General features: G+C 48.0%; 1 protein-coding gene across 5 annotated transcripts in view; it reads right to left on the bottom strand.

Annotated features, from left to right (window-relative positions):
- Positions 1–23,199, bottom strand: part of zgc:56622 (uncharacterized protein LOC326033 homolog) — an 89,309-nt gene that overhangs the window by 14,150 nt on the left and 51,960 nt on the right. For 4 of the 5 annotated variants that reach the window (XM_038806147.1, XM_038806150.1, XM_038806151.1 and 1 more), the window contains exons 6-7: positions 16,505–16,611; positions 7,692–7,779 (exon numbers count right to left, since the gene is read on the bottom strand). In XM_038806147.1, coding sequence (XP_038662075.1) covers positions 7,692–7,779; positions 16,505–16,611 — 195 coding nt within the window. Of the gene's footprint in view, positions 1–7,691; positions 7,780–10,272; positions 11,674–16,504; positions 16,612–23,199 lie in introns of those variants that run through there. The other variant, XM_038806152.1, reaches the window with a different exon arrangement.

The raw sequence follows: 23,199 nt of genomic DNA, 5'->3' as shown, positions 1-23,199 counted from the left end.
TTTAAGGTAAAGATAGATAGTTTTTTGAAGAATAAAGGGATTAAGGGTTATGGTGTTCGGGCCGGAAAGTGGAGCTGAGTCCACAAAAGATCAGCCATGATCTAATTGAATGGCGGAGCAGGCTCGAGGGACCAGATGGCCTACTCCTGCTCCTAGTTCTTATGTTCTTATCTCACTGCACCCCGCTGAGTGACATTTAAACACTAATTAATTAATTTAAAATAAACACTTGAATTATTATTAGATTGAGTTACAATTAACTATATGGCCCTGACGCTAGATGATTTTTACTGTAAAATTAAATGCTAAATACCAATCACTGCCCTCAGGTTTAGTTACTCCACTATCTAGTTAATCAATTAGATTTGTTTAGCAATATTTTTTTTTTCAAATTTAACTGATGTTAAATTTTACTGTGATGTCACTTCAGTTTCTCCCCCCCCACACAATTTGAAAAGGTGATAAAAATAAAAATAAAAATCACTTACCTTCCCAGGATGCTCTCTGGTTCTCTCCCTGCAGATTAACAGTTACAGGCCAGAAGAAAGAGAACAAAATGGTAGGGAAAAAGCACCTTCTCCCACTCCGCACCAAATTACCAAGTTCCAATTCCCACTCTGGATGTGTCTCACTCACTTAGGATGTGTCTCCTTCACCTGCGCAAAGCTTCCCCTGATCTCTTTGCTCGATAACTCTCCCCAACACCCTACATTAACTGAGTAGGTCCTGCTCTGATTTGATCGACCAAAATGCATCACCTCACATTCATCTAAATTAAACTCCGCCTGCCATTCACCGGCCCACTGGCCAAATTGATCAAGATCCCGCTGCAATCCTAGATAACCTTCTTCACTGTCCACTGTGCCACCAATCTTGGTGTCATCAGCAAACTTACTAACCATGCTTCCTAAATTCTCATTCAAATCATTAATATAAATATCGGATAACAGTGGCCCCAGCACCGATCCCTGAGGCACACCGCTGGTCACAGGCCTTCAGTTTGAAAAACAACCCCCTACAACCACCCTTTGTCTTCTGTCGCTAAACCAATTTTGTATCCAATTGTGCAACAGCTTACTATGTGGTAACTTGTCAAAGGCCTTGCTAAAGTCCATGTGGACAACATCGACTGCACTGCCCTCATCTATCTTCTTGGTTACCCCTTCAAAAAACCCTAATCAAATTCAAGAGACATGATTTTCCACTCGCAAAGCCATGTTGACTGTCCCTAATAAGTTCCTGCCGCTCTAAATGCCTGTAGATCCTGTCTCTCGGAATACTTTCGAACAACTTACGCACCACAGACGTCACCCTCACCAGTATGTAGTTCCCAAGCTTTTCTCTGTGGCCCTTCTTAAAGAAAGGTACAACATTTAGTACCTTTAGGGGCTGGTTTAGCTCACTCGGCTAAATCACTGGCTTTTAAAGCAGACCAAGCAGGCCAGCAGCACAGTACGATTCCCGTACCAACCTCCCTGGACAGGCGCCGGAATGTGGTGACTAGGGGCCTTTCACAGTAACTTGATTGAAGCCTACTTGTGACAATAAGCGATTTTCATTTAATTTTTCATTTGCTACCCTCCAATCTTCACCTCACCTGTGGCTGTCGACGATTCAAATATCTCTGCTAGGGGACCCGCAATTTCCTCCCTAGCCTCCCACAACATCCTGAGATACATTTCATCGGGTCCCAGGAATTTATCTACCTTGATGCGCTTTAAGACTTCCAGCACCTCCTTCTCTGCAATATGTAGACTCCTCAAGACATCACTATTTATTTCCCCACGTTCCTTAACATCTATGCCTTTCTCAACAGTAAATACCGATGAGAAAAATTAATTTAGGGTGTCGCCCATCTCTTGTAGATCCTTAAGAGGCCCTACTCTCTCCCTTGTTACTCTTTTGTCCTTTATGTACTGGTAGAAACTCTTTGGATTCTCCTTTGCCTTATCTGCCAAAGCAATCTCCCCTTTTTGCCCTCCTGATTTCTCTCTCAACTCTACTCCGCCAACTTGTATGTTCTTCAAGGGATCCACTTGATCCCAGCTGCCTATGCATGTCATATGCCTCCTTCTTCTTTCTGACCAGGCCTCAATATCTCGAGTTATCCAGGGTTCCCTACTTCTACCAGCCTTGCTCCTCACTCGAAGAGGAATGTGCTCACCCTGAACCCTGGTTAACACCCTTTTGAAAGCCTTCCACTTACCAGCTGCCCCTTTGCTGCCAACAGACTCCCCCAATCAACTTTTGAAAGTTCCTGTCCAATACCATCAAAATTGGCCTTGCCCCAATTTAGATTTCTAACTTTTGGGCCAGACCTATCATTCTCCATCGCTATCTTAAAACTAATGGAATTATGGTCACTGGTCCCAAAGTGATCCCTCACTAACACTTCTGTCACCTACCCTTATTTCCCAAGAGGAGGTCAAGTTTGCCTCCTCTCTAGTCGGGCCATCCACATACAAAATGACAAATTCCTCCCGAATACATTCAACAAATTTCTCTCCATCCAAGCCCCTAATGCTATGTCTGTCCCAGTCAATGTTGGGAAAGTTAAAGTCCCCAACTATTGCCACTCTATTTTTCTTGGAGCTATCTGTAATCTTCAAACATATTTGCTCCCCAATTTCTCGCTGACTATTTGGGGGCCTGTAATACAATCCTATCAAAGTGATCTCTCCATATGACCATAAGATATAGGAGCAGAATTAGGCCACTCGGCCCATCGAGTCTGCTCCGCCATTCAATCTGGCTGGTTTAGCACACTGAGCTAAATCGCTGGCTTTTAAAGCAGACCAAGGCAGGCCAGCAGCACGGTTCGATTCCCGTACCAGCCTCCCCGGACAGGTGCCGGAATGTGGCGACTAGGGGCTTTTCACAGTAACTTCATTGAAGCCTACTCGTGACAATAAGCGGTTTTCATTTTCATTTCATTTCAATCAATTACTAGGGGGCATAGGTTTAAGGTACGAGGGGCAAGGTATAGAGTAGATGTACAAGGCAATTTTTTTTTACACAGAGGGTGCCTGGAACTTGCTGCCGGAGGAGGTGGTGGAAGCAGGGTCGATAGTGACATTTAAGGGGCATCTTGACAAATATATGAATAGGATGGGAATAGAGGGATACGGACTCAGGAAGTGTAGAAGATTGTAGTTTAGTCGGGCAGCATGGTCGGCACGGGCTTGGAGGGCCGAAGGGCCTGTTCCTGTGCTGTACTTTTCTTTGTTCTTTGTTCAATCATGGCTGATATTTTTCTCATCCCCATTCTCCTGCCTCCTCCCCATAACTCCTGATCCCCTTATTAATCAAAAACCTATCTATCTCTGTTTTAAAGACACTAAGTGATTTGGCCTCCACAGCCTTCTGCGGCAAAGACTCCACAAACGCACAATAAAATGGGCTAAAAGGGGTCATGAAATATCTTTGGCTAACAGGGTTAAGGAAAATCCCAAAGCCTTTTATTCGTATGTAAGGAGCAAGAGGGTAACTAGGGAATGGATTGGCCCACTCAAAGACAAGAGAGGGAATTTATGCGTGGAGTCAGAGGAAATGGGTGAGATTCTTAATGAGTACTTTGCATCGGTATTCACAAAGGAGAGGGACAAGACGGATGTTGAGGTTAGGGATGGATGTTTAAATACTCTAGGTCAAGTTGTCATACGCAAAGGGGAAGTTTTGGGTATTCTAAAAGACATTAAGGTGGACAAGTCCCCAGGACCGGATGGGATCTATCCCAGGTTACTGAGGGAAGCGAGGGTCGAAATAGCTGGGGCCTTAACAGATATCTTTGCAGCATCCTTGAGCACGGTGAGGTCCTGGAGAATTGCTAATGTTGTCCCTTTGTTTAATAAGGGTATTAGGGAAAATCCAGGGAATTACAGACCTGTGAGCTTGATGTCAGTGGTCGGCAAACTGTTGGAGAAGATACTGAGGGATAGGATCTATTCACATCTGGAAGAAAATAGACTTATCAGTGATAGGCAGCATGGTTTTGTGCAAGGAAGGTCATGTCTTACAAACCTAATAGAATTCTTTGAGGAAGTGACAAAGTTAATTGATATGGGAAGGGCTGTAGATGTCTTATACATGGACTTTAGTAAGGCGTTTGATAAGGTTTCCCATGGCAGGTTGATGGCAAAAGTGAAGTCATATGGGGTTCAGGGTGTACTAGCTAGATGGATAAAGAACTGGCTGGGCAACAGGAGACAGAGAGTAGTGGTGGAAGGGAGTGTCTCAAAATGGAGAAGGGTGACTAGTGGTGTTCCACAGGGATCCGTGCTCGGACCACTGTTGATTGTGATCTACATAAATGATCTGGAGGAAGGTATAGGTGGTCTGATTAGCAAGTTTGCAGATGATACTAAGATTGGTGGAGTTGCAGATAGCGAGGAGGACTGTCAGAGAATACAACAAAATATAGATAGATTGGAGAGTTGGGCAGAGAAATGGCAGATGGAGTTCAATCCAGGCAAATGCGAGGTGATGCATTTTGGAAGATCAAATTCAAGAGCGGACTATATGGTCAATGGAAGGGTCCTGGGGAAAATTGATGTACAGAGAGATCTGGGAGTTCAGGTCCATTGTACCCTGAAGGTGGCAATGCAGGTTGATAGAGTGGTCAAGAAGGCATACAGCATGCTTGCCTTCATCAGACGGGGTATTGAGTACAAGAGTCGGCAGGTCATGTTACAGTTGTATCGAACTTTGGTTCGGCCACATTTGGAATACTGCGTGCAGTTCTGGTCGCCACATTACCAGAAGGATGTGGATGCTTTGGAGAGGGTGCAGAGGAGGTTCACCAGGATGTTGCCTGGTATGGAGGGTGCTAGCTTTGAAGAAAGGTTGAATAGATTAGGATTGTTTTTGTTGGAAAGACGGAGGTTGAGGGGGACCTGATTGAGGTATACAAAATTATGAGAGGTATGGACAGGGTGGATAGCAACAAGTTTTTTCCAAGAGTGGGGGCGTCAGTTACAAGGGGTCACGATTTCAAGGTGAGAGGGGGAAAGTTTAAGGGAGATGTGCGTGGAAAGTTTTTTACGCAGAGGGTGGTGGGTGCCTGGAACGCTTTAACAGCGGAGGTGGTAGAGGCGGGCATGATAGCATCATTTAAGATGCATCTAGACAGATATATGAACGGGTGGGGAACAGAGGGAAGTAGACCTTGGAAAATAGGAGACAGGTTTAGATAAAGGATCTGGATCGCCGCAGGCTGGGAGGGCCGAAGGGCCTGTTCCTGTGCTATAATTTTCTTTGTTCTTTGTTCTTTGATTCACCACCCTCTGGCTGAAGAAATTCCTCATATCTGTTTAAAGGATCATCCCTTTCGTCTGAGATTGTGTCCTCTGCTTCTAGTTTTTCCTACAAGTGGAAACATTCTCTCCATGTCCACTCTATCCAGGCCTCGCAGTATCCTGTAAGTTTCAATAAGATCCTCCCTCATCCTTCCAAACACCAACGAGTACAGACCCAGAGTCTCAACCGTTCCTCGTAGAACAAGCTCTTCATTCTTGTGAACCTCCTCTGGGCCCTTTCCAAGGCCAGCATATCCTGCCTTAGATACGGGGCCCAAAACTGCTCACAATACTCCAAATGGGGTCTGACCAAAGCCTTATATAGCCTCAGAAATACATCCCTGTTCATGAATTCTAGCCATCTCAACATGAATGCTAACATTGCATTTGAACATAGAACATAGAACAATACAGCACAGTACAGATCCTCCAGCCCACGATGTTGTGCCGACCATTTATCCTAATCTAAGATCAACCTACATACACCCCTTCAATTTACTGCTGTCCATGTGCCTGTCCAAGAGTCGCTTAAATGTCCCCAATGACTCTGACTCCACCACCTCTGCTGGCAGTGCATTCCACACACCCACCACTCTCTGTGTAAAGAACCGACCTCTGACATCTCCCCCTATATCTTCCTCCAATCAACTTACAATTATGTCCCCTCGTGACAGATTTCCACCCTGGGGAAAAGTCTCTGGCTATCCACTCTATCTATGCCTCTCATCACCTTGTAGACCTCTATCAAGTCACCTCTCTGCCTCCAGTGAGAAAAGCCCTAGCTCTCTCAACCTTTCTTCATAAGACATGCCCTCCAGTCCAGGCAGCATCCTGGTAAATCTCCTCTGCACCCTCTCCAAAACATCCACATCCTTCCTATAATGAAGCGACCAGAACTGGACACAATATTCCAAGTGTGGTCTAACTAGAATTTTATAAAGCTGCAGCAAAACCTTGCAGCTCTTAAAATTAATCCCCGTTAATGAAAGCCAACACACCATTCACCTTCTTAACAACCCAATCAACCTGGGTGGCAACTTTGAGGGATCTATGTACGTGGACCCCAAGATCCCTGTGTTCCTCCACACTTCCAAGAATCCTGCCTTTAACCATGTATTCAGCATTCAAATTCGACCTTCCAAAATGAATCACTTCACATTTATCAAGGCTGAACTCCATCTGCCACTTCTCAGCCCAGCTCTGCATCCTGTCAATGTCCTGTTGTAACCTGCAACAACCCTCAACACTATCTACAACTCCACCAACCTTTGTGTCATCGGCAAACTTACTAACCCACCCTTCCACTTCCTCATCCAAGTCATTTATAAAAACCACAAAGAGCAGAGGTCCCAGAACAGATCCCTGCGGGACACCACTGGTCACCGACCTCCAGGCGGAATACTTTCCATCCACTACCAGTCACTGTCTTCTTTCGACCAGCCAATTCTGTATCCAGACAGCCAAATTTCCCTGTATCCCGTGCCCCCCAACTTTCTGAATGAGCCTACCATGGGGAACCTTATCAAATGCCTTACTGAAATCCATATACACCACATCCACTGCCCGACCTTCATCAATGTGTCTTGTCACATCCTCAAAGAATTCAATGAGGCTTGTGAGGCATGACCTGCCCCTCACAAAGCCATGCTGGCTATCTTTAATCAAACTATGTTTTTCTAAATAATCATAAATCCTATCTCTCAGAATCCTTTCCAATATTTTGCTCACCACAGATGTAAGACTGATGGGTCTGTAATTCCCAGGGATTTCCCCATTCCCTTTCTTGAACAGGGGAACAAAATTTGCGTCCCTCCAATCATCCGGTACTACTCCAGTGGAGAGTGAGGAAGCAAAGATCATCGGCAACGGCGCAGCAATATCCTCCCTTGTTTCCCATAGAAACTTGGGTATATCCCGTCTGGCCCAGGGGGACTTATCTATCCTGATGCTGTTCAAAATTTCCAGCATATCCTCCTCCTTAATATCAACCTGTTCGAGTCTGTTAACCTGGTTCACACTGTTCTCATGGGCAACAAGGTGCCCCTTGGCAACAAGGTCCCAAGATTGATTCCCGGCTTGGGTCACTGTCTGTGCGGAGTCTGCACGTTCGCCCCATGTCTGCGTGGGTTTCCTCCGGGTGCTCCGGTTTCCTCCCACAAGTCCTGAAAGATGTGCTGTTAGGTGAATTGGACATTCTGAATTCTCCCTCTGTGTACCCAAACATGCGCCGGAATGTGGCGACTAGGGGATTTTCACAGTAACTTCATTGCAGTTTTAATGTAAGTCTACTTGTGACAATAATAAAGATTATTATTATTATTAATTGGATTCTGCATCTGTTTCTTGACCCTGGATTTGTGAATCAGCTTTTTAATAAAAACCTCACGTCCATCGCACCTGGGCTGGGCTCTTCCTGTGTTTCTCCGCTATTAATTTTACCACTGGATCTTTAAGAAGGTCCTTTGGATCCGCAGAATCATTCAATCTGCAACAGGAAATTCTTCATAAATACATAATTCTACCAATAATCTGAACCTTTTTCTCATGCAAAATTTTTGAAAATCCCGATTACAAACATAGGGCCACTTCTTTCAGATACCATGGTGCCCAGAGGTTGGCACTTGTCTGAGGCGTCACAAACTGTAATGGTGGTGTTGAAAAAAAAAGAAAATCGCAAGTAGGCTTCGAAGGAAGTTACTGTGAAAAGCCCCTAGTCGCCACATTCCGACGCCTGTTCAGGGAGGCTGTTACGGGAATCGAACCGTGCTGCTGGCCTGCCTTGGTCTGCTTTCAAAGCCAGCGATTTAGCCCTGTGCTAAACAGCCCTTGTTGTATTTGACCCTACGATGAGCTCTGATCACATATCATCTGCATATAAAAGATGCACTGCAGCAACTCATCAAGCCTCTTTCAACAGCATCTTCCAAATGGGTAACCCCTATACCTAGAAGAAGGAGCCGTGCTCCGAAAGCTCGTGTTTGAAACAAACCTGTTGGACTTTAACCTGGTGTTGTAAGACTTCTTACTGTGCTCACCCCAGTCCAACGCCGGCATCTCCACATCATAGAAGAACAAGGACAGCAGGTCCAAATTTCCTTCAAACAATCCTCAATCCTGACTTCAGAACTATATCACCATTCTTTCAGTGTAGTTGTGTCAAATTCCTGACACTCTGTCCCAGTTGCACTGTGGGTGTACTTTTTTTACTTATTTGTTTTTGATGTGTGTGTATCATTGGCTAGGCCAGCATCTATTGGTTGGTTTAGCACAAGTGTGCTGGTTTAGCACAGTGGGCTAAACAGCTGGCTTGTAATGCAGAACAAGGCAGCAGCACTGGTTTAATTCCCGTACCTGCCTCCCCAAACAGGCGCTGTAATGTGGCGACTAGGGGCTTTTCACAGTAACTTCATTGAAGCCTACTTGTGACAATAAGCGATTATTATTATTATTGCCAATCCCCAACTGCTCTTGAGAAAGAGATGGTGAGTTGCCATATTAAACCGCTGCAGTCCATGTGGCTGTTATGGAAGGAGTTCCAGAATTATGTCCAGGCAATACTGAAGGAACGGCGATATATTTCCAAATCAGGATGCTGGGTGATGGGAGGGGTGTGTTGTGATAGAATTTCCATGTATCTGCTGCCCTTTTCATTACAGACGGCTGTGATCGCATGTATGTAAAGAGGCTTGGTGAGTTCCTGCAGTGCATCTTGTAGAGGTACACATGACTGTTACTATTCACTGGTGATGGAAGGAGTGAAGAATGTTTGTGGATAGCCTGTAAATAAAGCAGCTGCTTTGTCCTGGATGGTGTTGAGTTTCCCGAGCGCTGTTGGAGCTGCAGTCATCCGGGAAACTTGAGAGTATTCCATTACACTCCTGACTTGTGCCTTGTAGATGGTGGACAGGCTTTGGGGGGGTGGGGCCAGGAGGTGAGTTACTTGCCAAAGGATTTCTAACTTCTGACCTGCTCATGTAGCCACAGCATTTGTATGATTAGACCAATTCAGTTTCTGGTCGATGCTAATACCCAGGACGTTGATAGTAGGGAGTCAATGATGATAATGCCATTGAATGTCAAGGGTGATGGTGAGATTCACTCTTATTGGCACAAATTTAATTTCTACTGGACAGCCACAAGGCCGGATATTGTCCAGTTCTTTATGCATTTGGACATGTACTGCTTCGTTATCTGACGAGTTGCGAATGCTGCTAAATATTGTGTAGTCATCTGTGAACATCCCAACTTCTGACCTTTTGATGGAAGAAAGGTCATTGATGAAGCAGCTGAAGATGGTTGGGCCGAGGACACTATCCTGAAGAACTCCTGCAGTGATGTCCTGGAGCTGAGATGATTGACCTCCAACCACCACAACCATCTTCCTTTGTGTCAGATATGTTTCCAACTAGTGGGGTTTTCACCCCGATTCTCATTAACTCCAGTTCTGCTCGGGCTCCTTGATGATCATAAATCCACGCCAGTTTGTCTGATTAGACCACTGCTTTCCAAATGCTGTGTTATGAAATTCTTGATAATGGACTCCAGCAACTTCCTTACTCCTGAAGTTAGGCTCACTGGTCTATATTTATTTTATTTTTTTTAGTTCCCGGTTTTCTCTCTCTCTCCCTTTTTGAATAGCGGGGTCACATTCGCTACCCTCCAATCTGGAGGAACCATTCCAGAGTCCAAAGAATTTTGGAAAATGACCACCAATGGATCCACTATTTCAAGTACCACTTCCTTAAGTACTCTGGCTTGAAGATTATCCAGCCCTGGAGATTTGTCCACCTTCAGTCCCATTAATTTCCTCATAACCATTTCTTTACTAATACTAATTTCCTTCAGCTCCTCACTAAAACTTGTGTTTCTCAGAACTTCCGGTACATTATTCATGTCTTCCTTTGTGAAGACAGAAGTACGAATTTAGTTCCTCAGCCATTTCTTTGTTCCCTGTTATGAATTCCCCCGTTTCTGACTGTAAGGGGCCTACATTAGTTTTTATCCATCTTTTTCTCTTTGCAAACCTATGGAAGCTTTTACAGTCAGTTTTTATGCTCCCCGCTAGCTTACTTTCAAATTCTACTTTCCTCTTCTTAATCAATCCCTTCGTCTTCCTTTGTTGAATTTTAAACTGTTTCCCAATCCTCAGGTCTATTGCTTTTTCTTACTAATTTGTATGCCTCTTCTTTGAATCTAATACGATCTCTAATTCCCCTTGTAAGCCATGTTTTGGTCACAGTTCTAATAAGAATTTACAGCGTTTGGAGTTCACCCATTCGTTCCTTGAATGCTGCCATTGCCTGTCCGCTGTCCTGCCTTTCAGTAATGTTTCCCAGTCCATCATAGCCAGCTCATACCTCATATCATCATAGTCCATTTTTTAAAACAGTGTGTTTTAAAATTGCATCAATTAATGTGCGAAGCATCAAAGACACTTTGTGATGTGTGGCTACACTTGGTTATCTGTCCAACGTTAAAGCTGACTACTGTTCCTGCAGGAGTCTGGGATTCCGCACCTCAGCAACTACAGGCACTGGTCGGCTGGTGGTCCCACGGGCCATCCATCTTGTCAGGAGGAAACGATTGTCGTTCCTCTGGCCTGGGTATTCTGCTGCGGGGAGGCAACTTCACCATCTCCGATGTTAAGGAGGTGGTGGGCAGACGCCTCCTCGTAGCAGACGTCAAATACAAAAATGTTCCTCTCAGACTCATTAATGTGTACGCCCCGGCCATAAAGAGTGAGCGGCTGGCAGTCCTTCAGGAACTCCCACCGCTGTTGGCCACCTCCAAGCCGGTCATTCTGGGCGGTGCCTTCAACTGCATCATCAATGCGGCTGGACGATCCGGCAGAGCCGACAGCAAACTAGACGCTACGTCCAGACTCCTGATGGAAACGGTAAAAGACGCCAAGCTGTTCGACGTCTTCAGCAACCCTGCAGACGGAGCGCAGCGTAGATACACATGGTCGCGGCCAGACGGGTCCGTCCGTTCCAGGATAACTTCCTCTTTGCGACCCGTGCGTTCATGGTCAGGTCCACCGACGTCAAGCCGGTGTTCTTCTCTGACCACTGCCTCCTACTGGCCGACTGTCACCTGCAGGAAAAACAGGGGGCGGGCAGGGGGACATGGAAGCTGAATATGAAACTGTTGACTCCAGAGAACCTTGAGGAACTCAAAAGGAATTACAAAACGTTGGAGAATCCATGTCTAGACTCAGGAAAAATCTGCAGAATCTGCTCCAGCTGCAGTTGATGGGGGTCGATGTCAAGGAGGATCTCCAAGAGGTGAAGAGCCAGCAGTCCGCTCTGTGGAGCAGGGTGAAACGTGCTCGTGCTTCTTCTTCCAAAAGGTACACAGAGAGATCTCTGTGATCAGCAACCTGAAGGAAAAAGACGGCTCAGTAAAGTAATCAGAGTCTGACATTCTGAGGATCAGCAAATTATTTTATTTATTTTTTAAAAAAATAATTTTTATTGAAAAATTTTGTATTTATACAACAACAAACAGAAATGAAAATAGCAACGGTCTCTAACAATAACAGTCATAACACCCCAGAACCGTAACAGCTCGTACACCGAACCCTCCCCACCCCCCAACCCCAATGACCAACAAAATAAATTAACAACAAATTAAATTAACAACATATTAAATTGAATAACCGTAGAACAAATAGATAACACCCCCCTCTCTTCCCCCCCTCCCCCCCGGGTTGCTGTGCTATTGACCCAGTTCCCTATCTCTGAGCCAGAAAGTCCAAGAAAGGCTGCCACCGTTTGTAGAACCCTTGTACTGATCCTCTCAGGGCGAATTTGACCCTTTCCAGTTTGATAAACCCCGCCATGTCACTGATCCAGGTCTCCATATTTGGGGGCCTCGCATCCTTCCACTGTAGCAAGATCCTCCGCCGGGCTACTAGGGACGCAAAGGCCAGGACACCGGCCTCTTTCGCCTCCTGCACTCCCGGCTCCGCCGCAACCCCAAAGATCGCGAGTCCCCAGCCTGGTTTGACCCTGGATCCAACCACCCTCGACACCGTCCTCGCTACCCCCTCCCAAAATTCCTCCAGTGACGGGCATGCCCACCTCCCCCCTCAATCGCCGGCATCATAATGACATTTAACAACCTCCGTACATTCGTGTTCAGCTGCCTTCCCTTAACAAAACCTGTCTGATCCTCGTGTATAACCCCTGGCACACAGTCCTCTATCCTGGTGGCCAGGATCTTTGCCAGCAACTTGGCGTCTACATTAAGGAGAGATATGGGCCTGTACGAACCATATTGCTGGGGGTCCTTATCCCTCTTTAGGATTAAGGAAATCTGCGCCCGCGACATCGTCGGGGGCAAAGCCCCCCCCCCCTTGCCTCGTTAAACGTCCGCACCAACAGGGGGCCCACCAGGTCCACATACTTTTTATAGAACTCCACCAGGGAACCCGTCCGGCCCCGGCACCTTCCCTGACTGCAACTGCCCAATCCCCTTAACTAGCTCCTCCAGCTCAATTGGCGCCCCAACCCCTCCACCTGCTCCTCCTGCACCTTCGGGAAAGATAGCCCGTCGAGAAACCTCTTCATTGCCCTCCTCTCCACCAGTGGCTCCGACCGGTACAGTTCCCCATAAAAGTCCTTGAAGACCTCATTCACCTCTGCCCCCTTCTGCACCACATTCCCACTCTTATCTCTCACTCCAGCAATTTCCCTAGCCGCATTCCGCTTGCGGAGCTGATGCGCCAGCATCCTACTTGCCTTTTCACCATACTCATACACCGCCCCCTGTGCCTTCCTCCACTGTGCCTCCGCCTTTCTGGTGGTTAACAAATCAAACCTAGCTTGTAGGCTACGCCTCTCCCCCAGCAATCCCTCCTTTGGTGCCTCCGCGTACCTCCTATCCACCTCCAGGAGCTCCCCCACCAGTCTCTCCCTCTCCCTCCTCTCCGTCCTATCCCTGTGTGCCCGGATGGATATCAGCTCCCCCCGAATCACTGCCTTCAGGGCTTCCCAGGCCATCCCCACCCGGACCTCCCCCCGTATCGTTAACCTCGAGGTACCCCTCAATACTTCCCCGGACCCTCCTGCACACCTCCTCCTCCACCAACAACCCTACATCCAGACGCCACAACGGGCACTGGTCCCGTACCTCCCCCATCTCCAAATCCATCCAATGCGGAGCGTGGTCGGAGATTGCAATGGCCGAATACTCGGCCTCCTCCACCCTCGGAATCAATCCCCTGCTCACCACGAAAAAGTCTATTCTGGAATAAACCCTATGGACGTGGGAGAAACAAGAATACTCCGGCGCTCTCGGCCTCCCAAACCTCCAGGGGTCCACCCCTCCCATCTGGTCCATAAACCCCCTCAGCACCTTGGCTGCCGCCGCTGGCCTCCTACCCGTCCTTGAACTGGACCGATCCAGTGAAGGATCCAGCACCGTATTGAAGTCCCCCCCCATGATCAGGCCACCCGCCTCCAGGCCCGGGATACGTCCCAGTATACGCCTCATAAAGCCCGCATCATCCCAATTTGGGGCATACACATTAACTAATACCACCTTCTCTCCCTGTAGCCTACCCCTCACCATAACAAACCTACCCCCCTTATCCGCCACCACCTCAGATGCCTCAAACAACACCCTCTTCCCCACCAGAATCGCCACCCCCCGGTTCTTCGCATCCAACCCGGAGTGTAAAACCTGCCCCACCCACCCCTTCCTCAGACGGACCTGGTCCGCCACCTTCAGGTGGGTCTCCCTGAGCATCGCCACATCCGCCTTCAGCCCCTTCAAATGAGCAAATACCCTAGCCCGCTTAACCGACCCGTTCAGTCCTCTCACATTCCAGGTGACCAACCGGATCAGAGGGCACCCCCCCCCCCTACCCCGCCGACTAGCCATAGCCTGTCGACTGCCCGCCCCAGGCCAGCACACCCCGCCCGACCCAGTCCCCACGGCGACAGCACCTCTCCTCTACCCCCCCGGCCCACACCGGCTCCCTCCTGACCCTACCAGCAGCAACCCGGTATCCCCCCTCCCCCCCCCCCCCCAGGCTAGGACCCCTCCTAGCCATGACACGCCCTCCATTGTACTTCTGTGGGTCAGCTGACTTCTGCTGACCCCGGCAACTCCCGCCAAAACTCGACCCCTCCCGACGTGGATCATCCCCCCTCCTGCCACTCCCCATGGCACCGCTCCAGCTCGGGGGAAAAAAAACCCAGTAGAGGCCACGCCCCAAAAGTACAGAAAACACAACAACAGCAAAAACCAGCAATATAACAATACAACCGACCCCGCAACCCCCAACCCCTAGTTCGAGTCCAGCTTCTCCTTCTGCACAAAGGTCCACACCTCCTCCGGGGACTCAAAATAGTAGTGCCGATCCAGATAAGTTACCCACAGGCGCGCAGGCTGCAACATCCCAAACTTTACGTGCTTCTTATGAAGCACCTCCTTCGTCCGGTTAAACCCGGCCCACCGCTTAGCCACCTCCGCACTCCAGTCCTGGTAGATCCGCACTACCAAATTCTCCCACTTGCTGCTCCTCACCTTCTTGGCCCAGCGCAGCACGCACTCCCGGTCACTGAACCGATGGAACGTCACCAGCACCGCGCGCGGGGGGTGTATTCTCCTTGGGCCTCGTGGCCAATACTCTGTGGGCTCCCTCCAGCTCCAGGGGCAGATGGAACGACCCTGCCCCCACAATCGAATTCAACATGCTGGCCACGTAGGTCGGCAGATCCGACCCCTCCAGACCCTCCGCAAGGCCCAAGATCCTTAAATTATTCTGCCTCATGCAGAGATCCAGCTCCTCAAAGCGGTCTTGCCACTTCTTATGGAGTGCCTCGTGCACCACCACCTTACCCACGAGGACCACGGCCTCCTCCTCTCGTTCAGCGGCCTGCTGCTGCAACTCCTGGATGGCAGCACCCTGGGTCGTCTGGGTCTCCATCAGCTTGCTGGTTGTTTCCTTCAGTGAGCTCAGCAACTCAGCCTTCAGCTCCGCAAAACAGCGCAGGAGAGCAGCTTGCTGCTCCTGCGCCCACTTCCACCAGTCCTCGGGTGCTCTGCCGGCCGCCATTTTGGATTCCTTCCCCCGTTTTTTCTGGGGAGCTGCTGCCGTTTTTTTCCTTGCTCCACTTCGATTTTGAAACATAAATTGCGGAGAATGTTTCTCCCAACACCTTCCCCCACTGGGAAACGTTAAAAAAGCACCACTTGGGGCTCTAAAAAGAGCCCAAAAGTCCGTTAAAATCGGGAGCTCCCAAATGTGCAGCTTAGCAAGTCATCACCGCAACCGGAAGTCAGCAGATTCTTTTATGCCGGACTGTCTGATCTGAAGCCAACAGATAGCATGGCTTCCCAGTCTTTCCTGTCGTCTATCACAGAGGTCTCAGCTGACAGCGAGCGAAGAGGCCTGGACAAACCGCTAACTCTAGGCTGGTTTAGCACACAGGGCTAAATCGCTGGCTTTTAAAGCAGACCAAGGCAGGCCAGCAGCACGGTTAAATTCCCGTACCAGCCTCCCCGAACAGGCACCGGAATGTGGCAACTAGGGGTTTTTCACAGTAACTTCATTTGAAGCCGACTTGTGACAATAAGCGATTTTCATTTTTCATTTCAATTCCTTTCGAGATGAGTAAAACTCCCGGAAACGACAGTTTACAGGCTGAGTTGTTTTAGGCTCCACCGACATAGACTTGAACGGGCCCCTTTTGTGCTGCAGTGATTCTAAATGGGTAACACGGTAGCATGGTGGTTAGCATAAATGCTTCACAGCTCCAGGGTCCCAGGTTCAGTTCCCGGCTGGGTCACTGTCTGTGCGGAGTCTGCACGTCCTCCCCGTGTGTGCGTGGGTTTCCTCCGGGTGCTCCGGTTTCCTCCCACAGTCCAAAGATGTGCGGGTTAGGTGGATTGGCCAGGCTAAATTGTCCTTAGTATCCTAAAAAGTAATAAGGTTAATGGGGGTTGTTGGGTTACGGGTATAGGTTTACGTGGGCTTGAGTAGGGTGATCATTGCTCGGCACAACATCGAGGGCCGAAGGGCCTGTTCTGTGCTGTACTGTTCTAAATTGACAAAGTATGAACTGCCTTCTCTGGGAATCACAGCAGATCTAGTTCACTTCCTCCAGTACTGACAACACAGGTTATTAAATCTAGGAACTGCTATCAGGATAGAATCAGCAGGGAAGTTTAATCTTGACTTATTATGTCATTATACTCACAGACTACGACCTGGAGATCCAAGTGGGCTGAACGCCGTCAGTGCAATATCTCTGGATGCACAGAAATCCACCAACTCCGGCTGAGTCAGGTATGGGTGGAGTTCCACCTGTAACCAAAAATGGCACAAAGAACATCCAGCAGAGGATTCAGGAAAAGTCAACTCCGTCACCTCAACTGTACTGTGGCTAGTCGAAGAACTGGCGTCAAGGAGCAGTTAAGCCCGAAACACTGCATTGGTGTTTCCCTCCCTCCCTTCTCCTCCAACCAAAGAAAGGCACTGTGAGGAGGACAAGCAAGGTAAGATTATTGTATCTTTCTTCTGTGTACAAGGGCAGCGATGGCAGTTAGGGCAGTTATATGCTCCTCATGCCAGATGTGGGAGATCAGGGAGCCTTTCTAGCGTCCCTGACAACTGTCTGCGGGAAGTGTGACTAGCTGGATCTCCTCACGGACTGTGTAGTTCAGTTGCAGCATCAGCTGGACTCATTGCGGAGCATACAGGGGGTAGAGAGTGTGACAGTCACCAGCTTGAGAGAGGTGGTCACACCACAGGTTCAGACAGATAGATGGGTGACCGCCAGGAGAGGCAGGCAGGTAAGGCAGGAGCCTCCTGTGGCTACTCCCCTCTCACACAGGTATACCGTTTTGGATACTGCTGGGGGGGGGGGGGGGGGGGGGGGGGGGGGGGGTGGGTGGAGGGAGGGGGGGAGGGGGGGGGGACAGCCTCTCAGGGAAGATACCAGCAGCAGCCAGGCCTGTGCCACCACAACTGGTTCTGCTGTCAAGCAGGGTCGGGCTAAGTCCAAGTGAATGATAGGAGTAGGAGTCTCGTTAGTTAGGGGCACAGACAGGCGTTTCTGTGGCCGCAAGAGGGACTAAGGGCTGGTGTGTTGCCGCCCTGTTGCCAAGGTCCTGGATGTCTCTGAACAGCGACAGGGCACTCTGAAAAAGAAGGGTAAACAGACAGACGGCATTGTCCACATTGGTACCAATGACATCGGCAGGAAGAGGGAAGAGGTCCTGCAAAGACAATTCAGGGAGTTAAGAGCTAAAATGCAAAACTGCTAGGGTAGTAATCTCAGGATTACTCCGGGTGCCTTGTGCTAGTGAGGCTTGGAACAGGGAGATAGTACAGTTGAACACGTGGCTAAAGAGCTGGTGTAGGACGGAGGGCTTTAGATATATGGATCACTGGGATGTCTTCTGGGGAAGGTGAGACCTGTACAAGAAGGACGGGTTGCACCTGAACTGAAGGGGCACCAATATCCTAGGCGGGGGTTTTGCTAGTGCTGTTCAGGAGGGTTTAAACTAGTGTGGCAGGGGGGTGAGAACCAGAACAACAGACCAGCAAGTGTAGAGACTGGGGAAAAAGTGAGACTGAGATAAACATGGCGCAGAGTAAGAGCAAGCAGAGGGAAGCCACAGGGCTCAGCGGGACTGTGGATCTGGAGTGCGTTTGCTTCAATGCAAGAAATATAACAGGTAAGACAGATGAGAGCCTGGATTATGGCATGCAACTATGATGTAATTGCAATTACGGAGACATGGCTAGAGGGACAGGACTGGAAGCTCAACATTCCGGGATATCGTTGTTTTAGACGGGACAGAAGGGGAAACAAAGAGATGGGGGAGTTACATTGCTGTTTAGGGAGCAGATCAAAGCTGTGTTGAGGGAGGACACATTGGAGGGATCTTGTAGTGAGGCATTATAGGTGAAGCTCAGGAATAAGAAGGGTGAAATATGGATTAATTGCAAACAGCCCACAGGAGACAGAGGAGCAGTTGTGTAGTCAGATACTGAAAAGGTGTGAAAAAAGCAGGGTAGTTGTGATGGGTGATTTTAACTTCCCCCATATTGAATCCCTTACAGCCAGGGGCTTGGATGGAGAGCAGTTTGTTAGATGTGTCCAGGAGGGAGTTTTGATTCAGTACGTTGACAATTCAACCAGGGAGGGGGCCATGCTAGACTTTGGGGAATAAGCCAGGCCAGGTGATATGTTTCAGTGGGGGAGCATTTTGGTCTTAGGGCCCATAATTCCATAATAGTTTGAGAAGTCATGGATAAGGACAAGAGTGGCCCGGAGTGAGGGAGCTTAATTGGGCCAATTACATCCAAACTAGACAGGAACTGGGGAATGTGGATTGGGAGCGGCTATTTGAGGGCAAATCCATATCTGACATGTGGGAGACTTTTAAAGATCAGTTGATTGAAGTGCAGGACAGGTATGTACCAGCAAAAATGAAGGATAGAAATAGCAAGATTTGGGAACCATGAATGACAAGGGAAATTGTAAGCTTTGTCAAAAGGATGAAGGAAGCATACGATAGATCTAGGCATCTAAAAACTGACAAAGCTCTTGAGGAGTACAGTGAAAGTAGGAAGGAATTTAAACGTAGAATTAGGAGGGCTAAAAGGGGCCATGAAACGTCTTAGCAAACATGATAAAGGAGAATCCCAAAACTTTTTATGTATTTATTAGGAGCAAGAGGGTAGCAAGAGAAAGAGTAGGCCCACTCAAGGACAATGGAGGGAAGTTAAGCGTGGAATCACAGGAAGTGGGTGAAACCCTTAATGAGTACTTTGTATCGGTATTCACCAGGGAGAAGGACATGATGGATGTTGAGGTCAAGGATAGGTGTGTGAACTCTCTTGAGAACGTCAATATATCAAAGGAGGAAGTGTTGAGTATCCTAAATTGCATTAAGGTAGACATGCCAGATGGGAAATTAAATGAAATGAAAATCGCTTATTGTCACGAGTAGGCTTCAATGAAGTTACTGTGAAAAGCCCCTAGTCGCCACATTTCGGCGCCTGTCCGGGGAGGCTGGTACGGGAATTTCATAGGATTTCATAGAATTTACAGTGCAGAAGGAAGCCATTCGGCCCATCGAGTCTGCACCGGCTCTTGGAAAGAGCACCCTACCCAAGGGTCAACACCTCCACCCTTTCCCCATAACCCAGTAACCCCACCCAAAACTAAGGGCAATTTTGGACACTAAGGGCAATTTATCATAGCCAATCCACCTAACCTGCACATCTTTGGACTGTGGGAGGAAACCGGAGAACCCGGAGGAAACCCACGCACACACGGGGAGGATGTGCAGATTCCACACAGACAGTGACCCAAGCCGGAATCGAACCTGGGACCCTGGAGCTGTGAAGCATTTGTGCTATCCACAATGCTGCCGTGCTATCCCAGGTTACTGCGAGAGGCAAGCAGAGAAATAGCTGGGGCCTTAACAGATATCTTCACAACCTCTTTGACCACAGGCGATGTTCCAGAGGACTGGAGAATAGCCAATGTTATTTCTTTGTTTAAGAAAGGAAGCAGGGACAATCCAGCAAATTACAGACCGGTGAGCCTGACATCAGTGGTGGGGAAGCTTTTGGAAAAGATACCGAGGGACAGGATATATGCACATTTGGAGGAAATGGACTAGTTACTGACAGGCAGCATGGTTTTGTAAACCAACTTGACTGAGTTTTTTGAAGAGATGACAAAGAAAATTGATGAGGGAAAAGCTGCGGATGTAGTTTATATGGACTTAGTAAGGCGTTTGACATGGTCCCGCATGGCAAACTGGTACAAAAACTAAAATCACATGGGATTCGGGGTGGGTTGGCGAGATGGATACAGAACTGGCTCGGTTATAAAAGACAGAAAGTAGTGGTGGAAGGATGTTTTTCTGAATGGAGATCTGTAGCTAGTGATGTTCTGCAGGGATCAGTGCTGGGCCCTTTGTTGTTTGCAGTATATATAAATGATTTGGAGAAAAATGTGGGCAGTCTGATTGGTACGTTTGCGGATGACATGAAGATTGGCGGAGTTGCTGATAGTGCCGAAGATTGTCAGAGGATATAACAGGATATGGATAGATTGGAGACTTAAGAAATGGCAGATGGAGTTTAATCCGGACAAATGCAAGGTGATGCATTTTGGAGGATCAAATCTAGATATGAATTATACTGTAAATGGCAGAACCCTTAGGAACATTAACATACAGAGGGATCTGGGCGTGCAGGTCCACAGTTCCCTAAAAGTGGCAACACAGGTGGCCAAGGTGATTAAGGAGGCATACGGCACGCTTGCCTTCATCAGCCGTGGCATTGAGTACAGGAGTTGGGCAATCATGTTGCAGCTGTATAAAACCTTAATTAGGCTGCATTTGGAGTATTGCGAGCAGTTCTGGCCACCACATTATCAGAAGGATGTGGAAGCTTTGGAGAGAGTGCAAAGAAGGTTCACCAGGATGTTGCCTGGTCTCGTGCGTGTTGGCTATGTGGAGAGGTTGAATAAACTAGGATTGTTTTCACTGGAAGAGGGAGGCTGAGGGAAGACCTGAGAGAGGTCTACAAATTCTGAGAGGCCTAGACAGGGTGCATAGTTAGAGGCTTTTCCCAAGGGTGGAAGTGTCAATTACAAGGGGGGCACAGGTTCAAGGTGAGAGGGGGGAAAGTTTAAGGGAGATGTGCGGGGTTCGTTTTTCAAACAGAGAGTGGTGGGTGTCTGGAACACGCTGCCAGAGGATGTGATGGAAGCAGGCATATTAGCAACATTTAAGAGGCATCTGGATGGGTCCATGAATAGGGAGGAAATAGAGGGATCCGGGTTGAGTAAGGGCAGAAGGTTTTTTTTAGTCAGGGCATCATGATCGGCACAGCTTGGAGGGCCGAAGGGCCTGTTCCTGCGCTGAACTTTTCTTTATTGTTAAATACTGATCGGTGTGAAACCGAACAGTGCATGTCTGAACACTAGTATTTGATGATTTTTGTACTTGGGCCTCCAAACCTCTCTGTTCCTTCAGTTCCCTGTGTTATGAACCATGCTAATGTCAACTGGGAGGGTATTCAAAAACCAGAAGAGTAATTTGGAACACCAATTCAAAACGGTGTGTGTATTCTTTTCAGGTACAATGTGAGGAAGAGTGAACAACCAGTGAGGACCAATCCAGTCGCTGTGTGAACAATTAACATAGAGCATTTATTAACTTAAAAGATAAAACACACAACAAGAAGGACCAGAATACATTATCACACTTAAGAACTCTGAAGACTATAAGAACACTAGGAGCAGGAGTCGGCCATCTGGCCCCTCGAGCCTGTTCCGTCATTCAATGAGATCATGGCTGATCTTTTGTGGACTCAGCTCCACTTTTCTGCCATAACTCTTTATTCTTCAAAAAACTATCTATCTTTTATCTTGAAAACATTTAATGAACATAGAACATAGAACAGTACAGCACAGAACAGGCCCTTCGGCCCTCAATGTTATGCCGAGCATTGTCCGAAACCAAGATCAAGCTATCCCACTCCCTGTCATTCTGGTGAGCTCCATGTGCCTATCCAATAACCGCTTGAAAGTTCGCAAAGTGTCCGACTCCACTATCACAGCAGGCAGTCCATTCCACACCCTAACCACTCTCTGAGTAAAGAACCTACCTCGGATATCCCGCCTACATCTCCCACCCTGAACCTTATAGTTATGCCCCCTTGTAACAGCTACATCCACCCGAGGAAATAATCTCTGAACGTCCACTCTATCTATCCCCCTCATCATCTTATAAACCTCTATTGAGTCGCCTCTCATCCTCCTCCACTCCAAAGAGAAAAGCCCTAGCTCCCTCAACCTTTCCTCATAAGACCTATCCTGCAAACCAGGCAGCATCCTGGTAAATCTCCTTTGCAGCCTTTCCAATGCTTCCACACCCTTCCTATAGTGAGGTGACCAGAACTGCACACAATACTCCAAATGTGGTCTCACCAGGGTCACGTACAGTTGCAGCATAACCCCGCGGCTCTTAAACTCAAGCCCCCTGTTGATAAACGCTAACACACTATAGGCCTTCTTCACGGCTCTATCCACTTGAGTGGCAACCTTCAGAGATCTGTGGACATGAACCCCAAGATCTCTCTGTTCCTCCACATTCCTCAGAACCCTGCCGTTGACCCTGTAATCCACATTCAAATTTTTTCTACCAAAATGTATCACCTTCCACTTATCAGGGTTAAACTCCATCTGCCATTTTTCGGCCCAGCTCTGCATCCTATCAATGTCTCTTTGCAGCCTACAACAGCCCTCCACCTCATCCACTACTCCAGCAATCTTGGTGTCATCAGCAAATTTACTGCCCCACCCTTCAGCCCCCTCCTCCAAGTCATTGATAAAATTCACAAATAGCAGAGGACCCAGCACTGATCCCTGTGGTACACTGCTGGTAACTGGTCTCCAGTCTGAAAATTTTCCATCCACCACCACCCTCTGTCTTCTATGTGATAGCCAGTTACTTATCCAATTGGCCAAATATCCCTCTATCCCACACCTCCTTACTCTCGGCATGAGCCGGCCATGGGGAACCTTATCAAACGCCTTACTAAAATCCATGTATACGACATCAACTGCTCTACCTTCATCTACACACTTGGTTACCTCCTCAAAGAATTCAATCAAATTTGTGAGGCAAGACTTACCCTTCACGAATCCGTGTTGACTATCCCGGATTAAGCTGCATCTTTCCAAATGGCCATAAATCCTATCCTTCAGGACCTTTTCCATTAACTTACTGACCACCGAAGTAAGACTAACCAGCCTATAATTACCAGGGTCATTCGCTATCCCTTTCTTGAACAAATGAAAGAGCCTCAACTGCTTCACTGGGCACAGAATTCCATAGATTCATAACGCTTTCGGTGAAG

The sequence above is a fragment of the Scyliorhinus canicula genome, chromosome 9 (assembly GCF_902713615.1).
Source record: "Scyliorhinus canicula chromosome 9, sScyCan1.1, whole genome shotgun sequence".
Classification (NCBI taxonomy): Eukaryota; Metazoa; Chordata; class Chondrichthyes; order Carcharhiniformes; family Scyliorhinidae; genus Scyliorhinus; species Scyliorhinus canicula.
This window is presented reverse-complemented; position numbering and strand designations above follow the sequence as displayed.